Here is a 19,199-nt window from a genome sequence, read left to right as displayed (position 1 = left end):
CTTCATTACACAAATATGTGGGCCTAACCATGACATGGGATCGGTTTTACAACATAAGAACTTCAACACCTGCTTCTCTATCATCATTTGCTCTCTATCAGAAACACGTCCGATTGCTTGTCGATTTTCACCCCATAAATAAATAACTCACTCAAATTTCAGCAATGTTAGGTGGTGCAGCGCCCATTCGAAGCTTCCATCCAGCACAGGTCCAACACGACAGGTACTCCATATACAACGCTCAAATTTTCGATAACTTTCATTCGATGAAAAAAACTGAAAATTTTAGGATCATTGGGTTCTTATCCAAAAGTACTTTGAACATTTCGGAATTCTCAATACGAGCAACAAATCTAAAATAGGTTACACCTATAACCATAAATATTCTACAAACAAGTCTTGTGCAGAATCAGACTACGTCAGTAATCAACATTGTGCAAATATAGAGCTCATGCTTTGGTGGTACAGACAAAAACGAGCTGTCCAAAACTGAAGCAGAGGAAAAAGAGATTTCTGCCTTCCGCTCGTACTACCTTATTCAGCCACATTCTTCTGCAGCCTCCCTCTCTCTCTCCTCTGCATAAGCCAGCAAGGAGGCTCTAAGCCCTGAGCTAAACACCTCCACAACTTTTTAAGCCACTGAAAGTGCTTCCTTTCCTTATAGTTACTCTAGGATCACCCTGATATGAGTCGGCAGTTCTAGAGACCATTATTTTCCCAGCTCAAACCAAAAGAACTGACGACAGTCTCCCGGTTGATACCTCAAGAGGCTTTTTCACATATAGCAAAGCTGCAGGGGTTAATGGTAATGCTCTTTGTGCAATTCTCAGTTTTATAGATACCAATCAGTCGATCCGCAAGCTCAAACATGTTATTTCTCAGGCTATGAACAGCATGCACCCAAACAGGAAAAAATTAATAGTAATAATAATAAAATAAAGGTCAAACTGGTGGATAAACAAATGAAAGGATCATGATCTAATGTGAACTGGATTAATGACTGTTTGTGCAATTCTCAGTTTTTATAGATAACAATTAGTCGATCAGCAAGCTCAAACATGTTATTCTCAGGGCATGCACTCAAAATAAATAACAATAACAAAATAACGGCCAAACTAGTGGACAAGCAAATGAAAGGACCATGATCTTACAGGTGGCAATCGGGTCGGTTGGCGGGTTGGGTTGGCATGTCAGCATACCTCAACCCGAACCCGACCTGTTTATTAAACGGGTTAGCTGTAGCAAACACGAACCCGACACGACCCGCCAACCCATTTAATAAATGGGTTGGGTCGGGTAAACGGGTTCCCAGGTTCGCGGGTCAGGTTGGCGGGTCGGGTTGGCAGGTCAGGTTGGCGGGTTGGGTTGGCAGGTTGACCCACCCGCCTAACCCGTTTATTAAACGGGTCAAGCGGGTTGGCAGGTTGGCATAACCCTAACACGAACCCGACCTGTTTAATAAACGGGTTAGGCGGGTCGACCAGTTTATTAAACGGGTTCATTTTTTCCAAACCCGAACCCGCCTAAGAGGAGGGTTGGCAGGTCGTGTCAGGTTTTGCCATCCCTACATGATCTAATGCTAGAGCTAGTTATAAGATCATGACAGCTGGAGACATCTGCTGTTTTTCATCCCAATGAGGCAATACAATCAATGCGGCTTGCTATAGATTAGGTAGTAGGCACTCGTAACCAAGCACCAAGGTACTCAGAGTTGCTAGTAGTGTTAGTGTGTGGTACCTATATCCACCAAAGTTTCTTACATTTTACCATCTCAAGATGTCTCAAGAGTAACTCATTCTTTCTGACAAAAAAGGGATTAGTTGGAAATTTTCAGGAAAATTGAAATGCATAGATAAATTTTGGGTATTAGAGCATCCTCCTTGCTGGAGGGTGGAATTGTGGGGAATTGTATACCAGAAGTCACGAGTTTGAAACCCCAGGGAGGTGGTTCCCTTGCACAGGCCCAAGCAAGTAAAGGCCATGTGGATGGGGGTTCCAGCAACGGAGTTCCACGCATCTGGGCATCTGACGGTAAGCTCAGCAGGTAAATCCAGATCCGCTTTCTCCATGTAAAATATCAAAAAAAAAACTCCCTGACAATAGTTTACAATATCTAGATCATTTTTCCAGAATGTGAACAGGAAAAGTTGAGAAAAGAAGCTTTCCTAGTCCAGATTCCTGCTTAAAACATATCTAGAGACGGATGGAAGGATTGAAGTGGATCCAGCTATACAGTGTCATGCTTTTCAGGTTCAGCAGAGAACAAAATTGAAAAACACAAAATATGCTGAAAAGAAGGGTAATTTACAAACCTTATGATTATGAATTGTGCATCTTTTGTTCTGTCTTTAACATAGTGACCCACTATGGAGACATTCTTGAAATCTGAAAAAGGCTGCAGTGTCACGGTGATGAACTAAAAAAAATTACACTACAGAAGGCAAGTAGTTGTAATTCTGTTGATTCAGGAGATACCTAAGGCTGCATCTATCTCATCCATCACATACAGTGGGGTTGGTTTGTAGTGGTGGAGCGCAAACACCAGAGCTAAGGAACTTAATGTCTAGAAAGCATAGATAACAGAAAGCAAGATATTAATGCATCAGAATCCTGACTGTGGTTATCAATACAACTCACTTGACATGAACAAAATCAAGATAGACCCAAAACTAATCGAGCTGCTTATAATCAACTGAAATGGAAATGTGAAAGAGTTCAACCAGTAGACATCTCACAGAAACTAAGGATTTGAGATAGTTACCTTCTCCCCACCCGACAGATTTGCAATGTTTTTCCAGCTCTTCTTAGGTGGTCTAACACTGAAGACCACACCTTCAGAAAAAGGATCTAAAGAATCAACTAGCTCCAGCTCTGCGTCCCCACCTAGTGTGATCATCTACACCAGCAATAAGAAAAGATGATTTATTGTAACATGTGGGAATAACCAGTTATAAAGAACAGAAAACTTGACAATTTGGCTTTTTTTGAAGGACTGTAATTCAAAACAATGAAAAAATAAATTCAGCAAAAACAACCCTTCGGACTAACCTGATACATTTCTTTTAACTTGAGAGATATGGTGTTGAACCCTGCCATAAACTCATCCAACCTGAAACCACAATTAGTCATGTTCAGATCATTTGAAGGGTCTCTATTCAGTGTGCAAGACTCAAAAGTAATTAATGAAAAGGCAACAAAGCAGATCGTTCTCAACTCCTGAGACTAGCACACTTGCCGTTTCTTCCTTAATTCATCATATTGCCTCTTTACATCATCTCGTTCAAGAGTAACAGCATTCAATTCCTCCACACGCTCATTGTACAAGGATGCCTTCTTCCGGTACCTGTATTCAACTTTTAGCACATTTAGCTGCATTTTGTTGCATTAAATAATGTACGAAACAGAAAACAAAAGCTTCCTACTCTGATAGTGAATCCAGAGATGGTTTCATATCTTTCAACTGTGCTTCAAGCAAAGCCACCATTTCTTGCGCTTTTGGTAAATTACATGAATCATAAAATGACTCTTCATTTATAGTCGCTTGTATCTTTTCAGCTTCTATTCCATCTGACTGAATCCTGTAGGCACACAACTCTTTCAGGAAACACTTGGTCTTTGATGTACTTACAATTCAGAAATCCAATGCTTAAGAATCACTTACTGTTCAAGATGTTTCAAGAGATCCTTTTGTATATCTTCACTTTTTTTCTTATATCCTTTTCCTTTCATTTCCAAATCCTTCAAAAGCTTCTTTGCATCTTGCAATTTAAACTCCACATCAACCTGTGCCAACAAGAGTTGAATCCATATAGCCACATTAAGACTGGTAAGCGCAAAAGAAAAAGCAAATACAGAAACAATTAATATGTCATGTTGGATGCTGGTATGGGTACAAGACTACACAGCACAAGTTGTTCAAATTTTAAAAAGAAAAAAAGCACACAGCAAAAGCTGATATATATATATATAGAGAGAGAGAGAAGGAGGTAGCTGCCAACCACCCAGCTAATCGGAATTTTGAAGGGTCTTTCCATGTTTTCCTTGAATCTAACTGTACAGATGTGTTCTGCATGCTTGATTTCATAGAAATCGATATATATATATATATATATATAATGAGTGTAACTGAGATGCGTATGCTTCGATGGATGTGTGGAAAGACACTAAAAGATAAGATTCGGAACGAGGAAATACGTAAGAAGGTAGGCGTTGCATCCATTGAAAATAAGATGAGTGAAAATCGTTTACGATGGTTTGGGCATATTCGGCGAAGGCCTAATGATGCTCCGGTTAGAAGGATGGAGAAATGAGAAAATATATTAGCTAAAAGAGGTTGGGGTAGGCCTAAGAAGACTTGGATGGAGATGATAAGAAAGGATATGAATGCTTTGAACCTCACCGAGGACATGACATTGGATAGAAATGAGTGGAGGAGAAGGATTCATGTAGAGGACCCAAAATGATTTTCTTTTTGGTTCATATCGCCGACCCCAATTGTTTGGGATGAAGGCGTTGATGTATATATATATATATAGAGAGAGAGAGAGAGAAGGGGGGGGGGGGGGGGGGGGGGGGGGGAGTGGTAGCTGCCTACCAAGAGTGAACAGGTGTTTTTAGGTTGCTTTTAACAAATCTGACCCCACATAGGTGGTCAGCATGGTCAATTTGATAGGAAATGATGTTCTGAACTTGTTTTTCTATAAAAACAGGATTTTTTATGCTTTGAATATTTATGAAAATCTTACACAGTTGATTTTTAAACCTTATAAAAACCAACCTGTGTCGGAATCGGACGATTCAAGAGTCGATTCCTATAAAATCAAACATGTAGAACACATCTGTATGGTCAGATTTAAGGAAAACATAGAAAAAGTCGTCAACCCAATATATATATATATATATATATATATATATGCAACAAGTATAGATCACTGAAAAACTAAGTCACAGGGACTCGGCAAAGCAGGTGGTGCACCCGCGTCGATGCGACGCAACGCAGGTACGGCACCTGGTGCGGTCAACACGACCCTTGGTGCAGCCAATGCACACAAGGTCATTTTCATCCAATTTTCGAACGTTTGTTGCCCGATCAAAAGAGGCTGCAAAAGAGGATTAGGGCAAACAAAAATTGCCCTAATCCTCTCCTCTCCCACGCAGCTCCGCTCTCTCGCTCGCCTCCTCTCCTCCTGACATCTCGCAGGGGAGCTCGATGCCACCTCCTCCTCTCCCTCATTGCAGGTACCCTCTCGCTCTCTTGTTGGGTCGGCAGGGGAGGGCCGAGCCCCCCTGCTCCCTTCGTCTCCTCTCTGACTCCCTCTACTCTCTGCCGACCCCGCCGACAACACTATCGCCGACCGCTCCGTCGTCGTAGACCATTCTGCCGCCAACCGCTCCAAGTATGCCCCCGACTCCCTCTACTCACCTCCTCTCCTCTTTGACTCCCTTTGCTCTCCTCTTCGTCTTCCCTCTCTCCCTCTTAAAACATTGGGGTCTCTGTGCGCACAGCTTGTGCTTTTTTGGGTCTCTGTGTTTGCTTTCCCTTTGCCGCAGTGGAATCGTGTCCCTACTCAGTGCTAACGGATCAACTGCAATGTTCTTTGTGCATCTTGCCAGAGGGCTTGGACATGCGGTTTGGTAGGCCACACTGAAGTGTTCTGACGTTGTTGGTTCCCTTGCCGCTATGTGGGCTTTCAGATGTTCGGTATGTGTTGGCTCAAGTGGGGAGTCGAAACAACTCTCCTTCCTGCGCTAATATTTTCAATGTCGGAATCCTGCCAGTAGTTATATGCTTGTCTCAAAGATTAAGCCATGCATGTGTAAGTATGAACTAATTCAGACTGTGAAACTGCGAATGGCTCATTAGAACATTTTTTTTAACTGATAACTGATAAAACTTAAAAATTATATTTATTTTTTTTTGCCGCATCCCCGCACCCCCGCACCCAAGGTTTTTGAAAGTGTCGCACCCCCGCACCCGCACCCATGTGGCATAGCTGAAAAATGAAGAAAAGAACATTTGCAATATAAAACATGCATGGAAATGTAAGACATGAAGAGATGTATGTATATACATGCCGTACAATGTCTATGTACTTAGCAGCACCTGATGCACCAGTATTGACACGGGCATTTAGGGAACTGTAATGTGCCCATAATACATAGTACATGATAAAGAGAAACAGCATTCATGTGCAAATACCTCAGCAGTTCGCAGAGCATCTGTTGTCTTCTTAAGTTTATTGTATTCCTCTTTGGCTTTATCTAAAACTTCCTTATGCTGCTCTATGAGCTATAATCATTCATCATAAAGCAGACCCATTAGCAAAATAGGCATGTATAACTCAAGACAGATTAATCTATGAAGTAACAACTAGCGAAACCTCTTGAGTCTTTTGGTAGCTTTCTTGCACTATAAAGGCTTTCTGTTCAACCAATTTGAATTCAGCTATCATTTTGTCTTTCTCAGCAATAGTTCTGTCCTTTTCCTTTGTGGATTCTTCTATTGATTTGGCCAACTTCTTCATCATCTTTTGACCAGTCACAATTTGAACTTTGCACCGATTAATTTCTGTGCCCGTTTTGTCAATATCCTGATTTGGAATTTAGAAAAAAGAAAAAACAGCAGTCATTAACAGCAGTATCCCTTAGTATGAGTCAAGTACTTCATGCAACCTATACTTACAGACTGCAACTTCTCAACTTTAAGCTTTTGCTTCTTTAGCCTTTCACCCCCTGCATTCTCTATTTTGTTTTGGAGCTCAGAAGCCTAAAGCAGGGCATAAAAATGTTAGGTCACTCAGGTATGGTAGGTTTAGGTTCAACCTCATCCATATCGATCAGAAGGCCCAGAAATTTTGATATTAACAAACATGCTTACAAGTAGATACTGAAGAGATAAGAGCAAAATCATGGACACGTACAAAGGATAACATGCAATAATGCTCGTTTTTCAAATGTAGATGTTTACCGAATCTCAATACAGCTGTATGTGAGCTACATCAGCTTCAAGAGAGAAAATAAATCATCACTCAAGTACCTTATCTTTGAGATGTTTGGATCCAGTCACAAGCTTGGTAAGTTCTTTTTCTTCATGAGTTGTAATCTTGTCAAGCTCAGCCAGTCTGGTGACTTCATCTCTTTTAGGTACTGACTCATTCTTTAGAGAAGAAAGCTGCTTCTCTATGTCAAAATGTCTGGCGTTCAGAGCTTCCATCTGCTTGGAAAACATATTCATGAAAAAGTGCTTAGCCAATTTAGGAAGTGAAGTCATAAGGAACTGTTTAATGAGAAAACCAGACTAAATTTAAAAGACTAAGTTACTGATAGAATCACCTCCATCCGTCTCTTTGCTAGGTGCATTTCTAGATTGGCCAATTCTTTATCTGAAGACTGATAGCGCTTCACAGCAGCACTAATCTTTTGACGTAGAACAGCAAGCTGTTCCATCAGATCAGCAAGTTCCTTCTCAGCACTTCCAACAGCTTCAGCAGAAACGCTAACCTTGATTGATGTTCCCATCTTACCACCACGTGGCTTCCCACCTCCACCACTCATTGTACCTGACTTTTCAAACAGTGCCCCATCTAGTGTCACCACACGCTTGAATTCTCTGTTTTCACCATATGCAATCCTAGTAGCCTAAAAATTTCCATTAGAAAGGCTCAAATGAGAAATGTTCATCAGAAAGGCTCAAACATCAGCATATGAATTTGATAAAACCTCAATAATAAAAGATAATGTAATTGACAAGATTAAGCAACAAAGAATTTTAAGTCTCACAAATTTTATTGTGTCACCAACTAGGCAAATACTCTTTGCACACAAAATATATCACATTTATTCTCTGTGTGTGCAGTATATGGGGTTTAAACAAAATGTGAATCACATGGGAGGAAACAGTAAAGAGTTTGGAAGATCCACCTGATCCAGATTTTGTGCAACGACTGTGTTTCCAAGTGCCGCGTAGAAAGCAAGTTTAATTCGCTCATTTTGAACCCTGACCAGATCAAAAAGACGAGGAACTCCTTCGGGTGGATTGACCTTCTCTTTCAGTTTAGGCAGATGCTCTTCTTGCTTCTCCTGCAAAAAAAAATGTGACGAAGAATCTTAGTTGTCAAAGGGGGTGCCTAGGCTGCTTAGGAGAGCTAGGTGCAGCCCCACCTCCTGTGCGACTACATCTGGGTGGTGGGGCCCTATTTTAGCACCTAGGTTGGTCCTTTTTTTTTACGTTGACCTTTTTAAGGCCCATATAAAAGGGGAAAAGGGGGCCTCCCCTTATCCCCTTTTCACTCTCTCATCTCTCTCAGGTTTTTGCAAGAAGACAATGAAGAAAGGTACATCTCTCTCTCTCTCTCTCTCTCTCTCTCTCTCTCTCTCTCTCTCTCTCTCTCTCTCTCTCTCTCTCTCTCTCTCTCTCTCTCTCTCTCTCTCTCTCTCTCTCTCTCTCTCTCATTTCTTCCTGTTAATTATTCTGTATTTCAGACATATGACATATAGTGCACTTCAGCATATATAATATAGTATTATATGCTGAAATAAAGTACTATTAACTGTATTTCAGCATATATTTTATAATATGCTGAAATGCACTACTATTAATATTGTATTTCAGCATATTATATACTGCATTTATACATAAACATATCTGTATATGTACTGTAAATGTTATATAATCTGTTTATGGTTGATATTTCTGAGTTATGTTTGTGTCATTGTGAGTTATATTTCCGAGTTATATATATGATCTGTTTTACAGTTCTTTTTCAGAAATCACATTTCACATGCACCCACAGTCCACACACACACGCAGATGCTGATGCGCAGTTGCACACACACACACACATATATATATATATATATATATATATATATATATATATATATATATATATATATATATATATATATATATATATATATGTTTTATGTGTAAATATATATAATTATATACTTTAACACATCCTTAGTTGTCAAAGAAGTGTGTCAGTTATCTATTTGTGTGACTATGAGTAGTTCATATGATATGTTTTATTGTTCTTTTTAAGAATTCACATTTCACAAGTTCACATGCATGCACCCACAGTCCACACACAAAGATCTGATGCACAGTTGCACACACATATATATGTTTTCTGTGTAAATATATATATATATATATATATATATATATATATTATATATACATTGTATAGTTTATGTATTTGGTTTTCACATATATGATATATATTAATATATGAGCTTATGTTATTTGTTGCTTACTCCTTTTAATTTAGTGAATTTACATGTTTCTTTTTTTTTTAGATTCTTAGCATTTTTTAGAACAATAGAAAGGGCTTCGGGTTCACTCCAAGTTCAATATTTCCAGATTTAGAACATATGCAGAACTTCAAGCAGAAATCTAGTGATCCAGCATGGAATTGGGCATACTGTTAGGATAAAAAGATTTGAATTTTGTGACGTGCCGTAAATGTGGATCAACTTATAAAGAAGGCATATATAGTTTAGAGATAAAGATTAGCAGATAAGACATTGGTTAAATGTGATGTTTTTAATTGTCATGAATTCTCTATACTTTAGTTATTGACTTGTGACATTTTAGTATGACTTGGATGTGAATTTAATATTGTTAAGCCTTTAATTGTATTTAAATTATGTAGTTGCTTACTTGCTTTTTATTTGCATTGAGCAAGTTATCAGTTGCATGGATTTTTCTTCTTATCTGTTGATTTTTTTGTATACATGATTTTATTATATTGTTTATTCACATTGTTAGTTGTATGGTTTGGTTATTCAATTGTTCATTTATTCTTAACTTTTTTGTATTCATTTCTTCTTCTTATTTGTCTATTGCTTGTATTATGTCTATTGTTGCTAAATTTTTTTGTATACATGATTTTATTTTTTGTAGATTGTTCATTCACGTTGTTAGTTGTATGGTTTGCTTATTCAATACTTAATTTGTTTCAGCAGTTTATGTAATATAATTGGTTTACAGTGTTCGACATGTTATTATTTGTCTATTGCTTATTGTTGATTGATTTTATGTTATATACATGTTTGTTATTAATTTTAGTAGTTTGTTTACATATTTTGTATGTTTTTTAAATTTTTTTATTTGGGGTACCGCTTAATCGGCTCAGGCCCTGCCTAGGCTTCGCCTAGGTTTTTTTAGTGGCTCACCGCCTAGGATTTGCCTAGCGCCTTTGACAACTAAGCTAAGAATAACCAGGACGTGCTAACATATACCAACTGCAGCACGCGGACTGTAATAGCTTTTTCATTAGAGAGGTAACCCCAAGCATGGCACTGGTGCCAATAGCAGGGGATCTTTGTAGCAATTCCATGTGGATGGGATGATTACTAAGAAAATTTTGCTGAAAATAAAGTTCCATTTTTTCTAGACAAGTTGATAGCAGCAATCAGATATGTTTCAGGCCATGTTACAAGGATAGAAACTTCTAAAAAATATATAAGTTGGAGGACCTTTGGCAACAAAGAATATGAATGGCTGCACAATGTACATCTCATGTGTAAGACCTAGACCAACCCTGTGAGAAGCACAGAAACAGTAGACCAAACGACTATATACCTCTAATATAAATATAAATAAATAAACAAACATATATATAGGGTTAATATTTGATGATATTGGAGGCACGAAACTATTGAGCTAGAAATCACAGGTTCAAGCTTTATCAACTCAATCTGACCACAGAGACATGTTCAGCATGGTTTTTTTCTAAGGATCAAACCTTGGATTGTGTTATTTCTATTTAAAAAAGTGGTTTTTGTTTCATGAAATTTTAGTGCAATGTGGCCCGTTGATTTTGAAGGCGTTAAAAAACCTACTTATATGTCAAAATTCAAAACTCATTTTCGACAAAACAAACCTTGTAGATTACATCCATGAAGTCCAATCTACAAAAAAAAAATATGAAAAATGTTCATCTATACTCAATAGTTCTGTGCATTCAATAGCACCAAAAATAACCCATTATATATATATAGATAGATAACCATTTGTCAACATGCGAGATTTTCAACATAAATGTGCAAGAGAATACCAAAATCATGAAGGTTGCAACACCAAGATTCTTGCTGCGTAGCAACTCAACACAAGCTTGTGCTGCCAAAGTTGTCCCTACGACAATATAGTCAAGCCCACTACATGCTGTTGATATAGCAACATCATACTTTGCTGCAAAGAGTTGAATGTATGTCAAGGAACAAATATTTGGGCATGATATATATAAGAATGAAATATTGACAGATGACAAAAAAGAAATTATTATCGTCCAAAACAAGGAATGTGAGAATATATAACTTAAAAGATGGCAATACTTGTTGACATGAAACTGATTTTGGAAAGAAAAAAAGTCTCAAGAAATATTTATGGGCCGCAGTATGTGATCAAAACTCAATTGCAAACAGAAATAGCAAGCTCACCATCAATTGCACCTAAATCTCCAAGACGTCCATATATCCCCTCAATTTGCATTGATTCTTTTGCATGCAGTATTGCTTTCAGAACAGATCCTTGACTTTTTTCTGATTCCAAAGCTGACAACAGCTCTGTGACTTTTTGCCTTGCAGCTTGCTCAAGTGGTATAAGAGATTCTTCCTTTCTGATCAAATCCTGTAAACATAATTTTCTATGTCAAAAATATAACCAAGTCAACATAAAACAATCAAAGTCACAACAGAAGCAAGAGTGTGAATGCAAACCTGTTCCTCCTTTCGAGCTTCAGATGCCTCATTCTTGTTTTTCTCAATGTCCTTCTGAATCTTCAGAATATCAGCATTCTTAACTTTGATACCATCTGCTATTTCAATCATTTGGCATTGTGCATCCTCAAAAGCAATTCTACCAGCATCATGCTAGAAAAACAGATTTCAGCAAACGTATATGAAAATTATGATAGAAATACCACAATATCTGTCACTTAAAAAAAGAATACAGCTACGCCACATAGGTGTAGGTGCGGGTGCGGGTGTGGATGCGGAGATGCAGCACTTTCAAAAAAGTTGGCTGCAGGAAGGTATATATTTATAATCTTGGACAGACCTGGATCTGTATACCCGGACTGATTCAAACCTGGATTTACTTTGACTCAGGTCTGAATCAGACTGAGTCAAAACAACCCCAACAGGCCCAGGTTCAATTCAGACCTAGGTCTGCTTTAACCCAGGACTGAGTCTGACTTGGGTCAAAATAGGTTTAGGTCTGATTCAGATCTGGGTTGTTTTTACCGAAGTCTGAATCTTGAATCCAGACAGATCCAAGTCAATCACATCTGGATCAGACCTGAGTCTGACCCAATTAACACCTGGCTGCTTGCATGTGCCAGGTGTTGTAAAAGTATAAAAAATATAAAAAGGGAAAAAGGGGAGAATGTGAGAGGGGGCCTCAGCATGGACGCAACAGAGGAGGGGTAGGAAAAAGATAAGCAAAAAGGAGCAGGAGAGGAGGAAGAAAGATGCATACCTCTTCCCCCTAGAGAGAGAGCCTCAGTGTGGATGCAACAGAGGAGGAGATGGAGGAGGAGGGGCAGAAAAAGAGAAGCAAAAGGGAGCAGAAAAGGAAGAAGAAAGATAGTACCAACAACAACTACTACGCCTTCATCCCAAAACAATTGGGGTCGGCGATATGAACCAAAAAAGAAAATCATTCTGGGCCTTCCACATGAATCCTTCTCCTTCAATCATTTCTATCCAATGCCATGTCCTCGGTGAGGTTCAAAGCATTCATATCATTTTCTATCACCTCCATCCATGTCTTTCTAGGCCTACCCCGACCTCTTTTAACTAATATGTTTTTCCATTTCTCCATCCTTCTAACCGAAGCATCATTAGGCCTTCGCCGAATATGTCCAAAACACCGTAAACGATTCTCTATCATCTTATTTTCAATGGGTGCAACGCCTACCTTCTTACGTATCTCCTCGTTCCGAATCTTATCTTTTATTGTATTTCCACACATCCATCTCAGCATACGCATTTCAGCTACACTCATTTTTTGAATATGATGTCTCTTGGCAGCCCAACATTCCGTACCATATAGTAAAGCGGGCCTAATAGTCGTCCTATAAAACTTTCCCTTCAACCGCAATGGCATTCTACGATCGCACAACACTCCAGTTGCACTCTTCCATTTCATCCACTTAACCTTTATCCTATGATTTACATCTCCATCATTCAGGTAGTACCTCTCCCCCTAAAATTTTTGTGTCCCTTTTAGTGACCCCACCATTCAGGTAACTCTCTCTCTCTCTCTCTTCTTTTTTAAATTTTTTATAGTTTTACCCTCACCCCTCTAAAAATTTTTAATGGACCAAAATGGACTCGATCAAAGTTGACCGAGTCCATTTTGGACAAAGCCGCACCCGCGTCGCATCGATGTGGGTGCGACGGCCTATTAGGCGAGTCTATGTGACATAGGAATACAGTAGTTTCTTTGTAGCATTCCAAGCAAAATGTACCAAAACTCTGATTTCAAAGCAATTTTTAAGCAAATATATGTAACAATAGATATTCATTCATACAAAATTGGATACTAAATTACAGTTTAGCTCATAAAATAAAGTTGCAGCGTACCTTTTCTTTTAAAAGCTTGCTTTCAGCACATGCAACATCAAGTCTCCCCCTACATTCAATGAGTTGTCTTTCCCAAGGTTTTAATTCAGCGCGAACCTCTGTAAGTTCTGTTCTATACCTTTCAGTTTCCTCTGTACGTCATTCATTGGGAATGTGATGATGGAAGCAGTCAGGAATATAATAATTGGTGATTGTAAAGCTGTTAGCTAATGAGAAATAATTTATCCAATAAAAAATTATGTGTGTGAACCCTTTCAATGCTAGGGCTTGAACTGGTCAGAAGTCGGTTTACATTCATCCTAACAAGGCTAAATCAAGAATCACTAGTACTAGCATAATAGCTAATATTTGCTGAAGATAACATTATCTGCACATGTTTAGCTGGATTTGTCTAAGTCATTCAAGCTGAAGGACATTGTGAGTTTGATACCCAAGGTGGCATCCTGTGCCAGATGGGTGAAGCAATGGGGAGACTTTCCTGGTGGGCAGTCCGAAGAGTTTTACATTTTTACCCCATGGACAATGAAACAGGACCACGGATAATGTGCCACCTCTTGACCCATATCCAGAATGTCCAAACTCAAAACAATAATGGTGGTTTCTCCTCAAATAATCAAAAGAAAAAGAACTAGATAACTGCATTTGGTAGAAACCATTACATTAAAATTTTAAAAATTATCCAACTATGATTGCTACTGTTAAAAGGTACCAAACTATCATGCTTTCATTCATGGTTATATGTTTGCACCTTATCAATCCCAGATGAATTAGACCTAGTAAGACATTAATAGCAGCATACACTTATGAAGTACATCTTGCCCCAACTCCCTACGTAATTTTCTGGCACTCAACATAGATATCTCAACCGAGGTTTTCTGTACACTGTTCTTCTACAGCACCAGATAGTATGACTAAACAGTAACATGCATAACTATCAACATCTGAAAAATATGAGATATCCTTGAGAAGATTAAATCATACAATCACTACATTGTCCACCAGATTGGCTCCCCCTTTTGGAATGATTACATTAGTGTTTTTTTTTATACAATTTAATAGAAATAGGGTGCCATACAATCACTACATTGTACACCCCAAGGACAAATTTGATACTGATTATTGCCAGAAAACACCCCAAGAACTTGTTTTTTTATACAAGTTCCTCTTTCACTTATTATTTTATTTGATGGAGTTGTACAGTTTTTTGGTTGGTTTTGAAATTGCCCATGTCCGTGTTAAACAATGCTAGGCACATATTCTTGCATCTCGCATGTCTTTCCTTTTTCCCTCTCTCCTGAAGGGAGATTGCAAAAAACACAGATGTAATTCCTTTTTTATTATTTAATTTTGTGGAGTTGTACAATTTTTGATTGGCTGTGACTTGCAGTGAATACATCTTCCTTCTGGAGAGAGAGGCACAGGAAGTGAAACAAGAAGTGCCTAGCATTGGTGAAGACATGGGCCTTCTAACAATCTTGCAATGAAGAAGTGATGGCATCGGGATAAAGGTGCAGGGTGCAGGTCATGGTCATGGAGACTAAGCAAGAGAAGAGAATGCAACTACCTGATTAAGGCAAATCCCAAGATTAAAATAGAATATCCTATTAAAATTTGCAACACATATTCTAGGTGACGTTGTCCAAATAAGATTACTGAATTAACAAGTTGAATATTTAATGATATATTTGGACATATGAACCGAGAAATGTGAGAATGGTGGGAAAATATGAAAGAAAGCAATTTTAAACAACAAATTTTGTTCTACATGGAGCAAGTTCTGATAACTGAAATGAATAAAAGTACCCTTTGACATCTCCTTTATTTCCTCTAGAGTCTTTTCTTCTTCCAGCAAAAGCTGCTGGAGCTGGGATATTTCCTCCTCCTGCTTTGGAATCAGTAGGTTTGATTCTTCAGTCTCTTTTTGTATCTCATCAATTTTAGATGAATCCTATGGCACAAACAACAAAGGAAGGTCACACACACATTTGTGTTATAATTCTAACATCAAGGAACACCCACAGACAGATGAATACTTTTTCTAACTTATCCTCTAATTTCTTGATTTTTTGTTTCATGTGCTTTAAATCCTCCCTGTACTTCACATCTTGCCTTTCGAACTCTTTAAATTCTTCTTTACAAGTTCTCAAGTCATTGTCGAGTTCCTAAACAATGAAAGTTAGCAATCATCAAGACTAGATAATATTTAATACATAGTACCAGAAACAGTACAATACACTAATCACAAATGTATACTGCATTCATAAAGAACAGTAACTTCAAACGCACAACGGAAACAAGGGCATGCATGAAAAGATAAATAAAATATTTTAAAATATAACAGAATAAAAAAGAATCTAATGTTTGGAAAAGGAGAAAAAATGGATACCAACCCATTATCAAGTTAAACATGTGTTTGACTTCATAGTTATTGCAAAGAGACACATATGAGATGAAGGAGACATCACTAGAAATAAATGAGAAGAAGTAATCAAGCCCAGAGATAAATTTCTCAGGTTTGTAGTTACGCCAAAAGGGAGCATGTTTTGTCAAATCGTATAAATAAAGCATCATTTGCATATTCACTTCGCAAGTTATAAGATTGGCCTAACAGCTAAACGAAAAGACAAACTACAAGAAATGACCAAGTGAAACAAAAAGCAAAAACAAAACAAAAAAACATCAATGAAAGCAAAGCATAAGCAAATTCTAGAAATAAAACCCACTGCCACACATGCAAATGGATATTAAACCAAATCCACATCTTCAGCCACAAAATAGACAGAAAGCTGTTATGAATACTAAAGCCAATGCAAAATCAAAGTCCAATATTTATCCTCTGCGAAATGAATGAACATAGAAGCTCTTGTAACATATATTATATACTGAGTTTCCATTCCTATGATTACCACACAAATTTACAGGTTCCATTTCTAAAGGCAATTCATTTGCCTTAACCACCCACAACTAGTACTTTATGGTGATGATTATGCCCTTTAGAGTTCTGAATCTTCTGATGCAAATGTATGCAGCTTGCACTTTTTCATTGCAATTATTGAACACCATTGGAACTAAAAATGCTGAATAAAGGTAGAGTTAGCTCTTTTTTCTTGGAAGACAAATACTTCCACAAACAACAACCACCCATATCCTATTATATTTCTTAATTTGCACGCTTTGTCTATGTGTAATCAGAAATATTCAAATATTATAAACTGGTTCCTTGAAGGAAGGTAACTTTCTGGCACATGCACAGGACAGGAAACAATGAGACAAGCAAAAACAGTCGTTATAAAAAACATTTAGCCCACGATAAGTACCTCTTGACGCTTCAAGTACTTATTATGAATTGCTTCGAGTTCCTTCAATGATTTAATGTTTTGATTGAACTTTTCCCTGAAAAGCAAAAAAGAATCACTTTGCTTCCAAAAGAGAGTAAATTGGTATTAAGTCTTTGGTGTTCCAAAAGAGAGTAAATTGACATTATGTCTTCGGTGGTGCAATATACACCTTTCTTTCTTTAAATTTTCTTCGAGGCTATGAACATTTGCTTGCAAATCGACAACACGAGATGAAGCATCCTCAGAAGCCAACTTCGTTGCCTTCTCCTGCCATTTCAAGTGTGCCAATTCCTTCAACATAAAAGCCTCGGCCTCATTTTTGGCATTCTGCATCGTAGAACCATGCAAAAGAAGATGTTAAGAATGTTTATTCCATGCTTATAAGAGACATGTTGAAGGCAAAGACGTGAATCTGTGAAAACCTCCAAGCTGTCTCTTTCTTTTTCCGCCAACTTGACCATTTGCACAACACCGGACCTCCTGTCATTAAGAGATTCAAGCCTGGACAGAAAAGCAAGATTGTGTCAGCCTTTCTTCTTGGTGTGACTTTTTAACTGGAAGTTGTCATGCAAGCACGTAAGTTTGTTCATTCCAACCACAAATGCCCATTCATGTCAGCTGGTTACTACTAATCTTCATATAAAACTCACCAACCAAAGAGTTGTAAAGGGATCACACGGTGCCAACTACTCACATCTTGCTTGCTTCTTCAATTTTTTCAACATATTGGTTAGTACCAATGATATCCTCCAGGTATTCCAAAAATCCTTCATCATGAGGCCCTTGGGCTTTAGGCTTCATCAGAGAGATCTGTTCTACTTCTCCCTAAAAAACAACCATCGCGAAAGTTTAGAACAAGATGGAACCAAGGCTGCACAGTTCAAAAAAAAAAAAAACAATGCCAACCTGAAGAATCAAGAAGCGATTATTGTCAAGGTCGACTCCTTTTCCCTTGAGTTTCCGAGTAACTTCAGTAAAATTGCTTCCGCGATCATTTATGTAGTACTTTGAAGAATTGTCCCTAAACGCAACTCTTGTAATAACAAAATCGCTTCCCGCAACAGGCTCATAGGTTCCATCAACCTGCATCGTCAGGCAGTTGCTTAAACTCAGCTGCAGCTAAGGACTGTTGAATTGGTATCTCAATGTATAAATATGCAATTTTGAGTTTAAACAATTAGGCCAAATTGATCTTCGTCCACTGCAATCTAAAAATGAAATTGAAGAGATGCGCCCCCGGATGCAATTTAACAATAATGAAGCATGTAAATTATTACCAGATCAATGATCTCCTGGAAGTGAACGGAAACGCCGGCACTGTCCAAATTCTGATGATTGCTAGAATTATGAATCAACTCGGAAACTTTATTCAGACGCATCTGCACAGTAAGCAAGTGAATCACAATCCATCCACTCGCCCAAAAGAAAAAAAAATGGAAATGGAAAATTAGCATAATTCCTCAACGCTTGAAAATTTGTGAAGAAAAAAAAAAGAGATTTGTGGGGTGTGAGAGAGAATGTGGGAGAGAGGTTGGGGTGGACCTGTTTCGCCCGTTTCCCAAAGACAAAGAGCATGGCATCGATGACATTGCTCTTCCCGCTCCCGTTTGGCCCAACTACAGCCGAGAAACTCTGCAGATCCGAACACAAACGCCAACGGGATTAGGGGAGGAAAAACAAAAAGCGCAGAGGGAAGTCGAGAAAGAGAGGGAGGGGGAAAGGCAAAAGGGGGCTGGTGCTAATAATAACCTTGTGGAAGGGGCCGACCCTCTGTTCGCCCGCGTACGATTTGAAGTTCCTCAAGACCATTTCCTTTATGAACAGCCTCGGCCTCCTAGACGAACGGCTCTGGCTAGAATTGTTGGTTGTGGTCGTCGTCGTCGTCGAAGCATCAGATTCGGGAGACACCCCCATCTCCCACCACAGTTAAAGAGAGAGACAGAGAGAATGCCTTGCCAGTCACAAAAAATGAAATGAATGCTTTCCCTCATTCCCCTTTTTCTTCGTTTGACTCTCTACCGGGGTTGCAGCGCGGGAAAACGAAAATCCTATGTTTTATTTTGTTTTTCGAATTTTGAATGGGAGAGTGGACTTTTCTTTCATCCACGCTGCGGGGAACGAGGACGACAACGCCTAAAGTAAAACCCCATTATCTTCTCCTTTTGAAAGGTGGTTGTTTGGATTCTTGGAATTCGATGACCCTCCCAGTTTAGATTGTTTGGGGCTTGGTCCTATACATAGCATGCCAACCTCAGGCTGGCATGAGCT

General features: G+C 38.6%; 1 protein-coding gene across 1 annotated transcript; it reads right to left on the bottom strand.

Moving 5' to 3' along the window:
• Positions 1–233: 233 nt before the first annotated feature.
• On the bottom strand, positions 234–18,845 carry SMC3 (structural maintenance of chromosome 3). Its single transcript, XM_090019893.1, has 28 exons — positions 18,681–18,845; positions 18,474–18,563; positions 18,209–18,310; positions 17,838–18,014; positions 17,626–17,756; positions 17,354–17,432; positions 17,101–17,258; positions 16,911–16,986; positions 15,627–15,755; positions 15,397–15,541; positions 13,594–13,724; positions 11,725–11,877; positions 11,446–11,635; positions 11,064–11,197; positions 7,921–8,079; positions 7,333–7,638; positions 7,037–7,213; positions 6,683–6,766; positions 6,381–6,590; positions 6,200–6,289; positions 3,662–3,783; positions 3,423–3,578; positions 3,236–3,343; positions 3,049–3,109; positions 2,762–2,896; positions 2,476–2,563; positions 2,313–2,385; positions 234–883 (listed from the first exon to the last, which is right to left on the bottom strand). Exons 1-28 carry the CDS (start codon positions 18,843–18,845, stop codon positions 763–765), a joined length of 3,750 nt encoding a protein of 1,249 aa, XP_089876019.1. The 3' UTR covers positions 234–762.
• Between the last annotated feature and the right edge of the window lie 354 nt (positions 18,846–19,199).

Source organism: Nuphar pumila, chromosome 10 (genome assembly GCF_984573655.1).
Source record: "Nuphar pumila chromosome 10, dmNupPumi1.hap1.1, whole genome shotgun sequence".
In the NCBI taxonomy this organism is placed as follows: Eukaryota; Viridiplantae; Streptophyta; class Magnoliopsida; order Nymphaeales; family Nymphaeaceae; genus Nuphar; species Nuphar pumila.
This window is presented reverse-complemented; position numbering and strand designations above follow the sequence as displayed.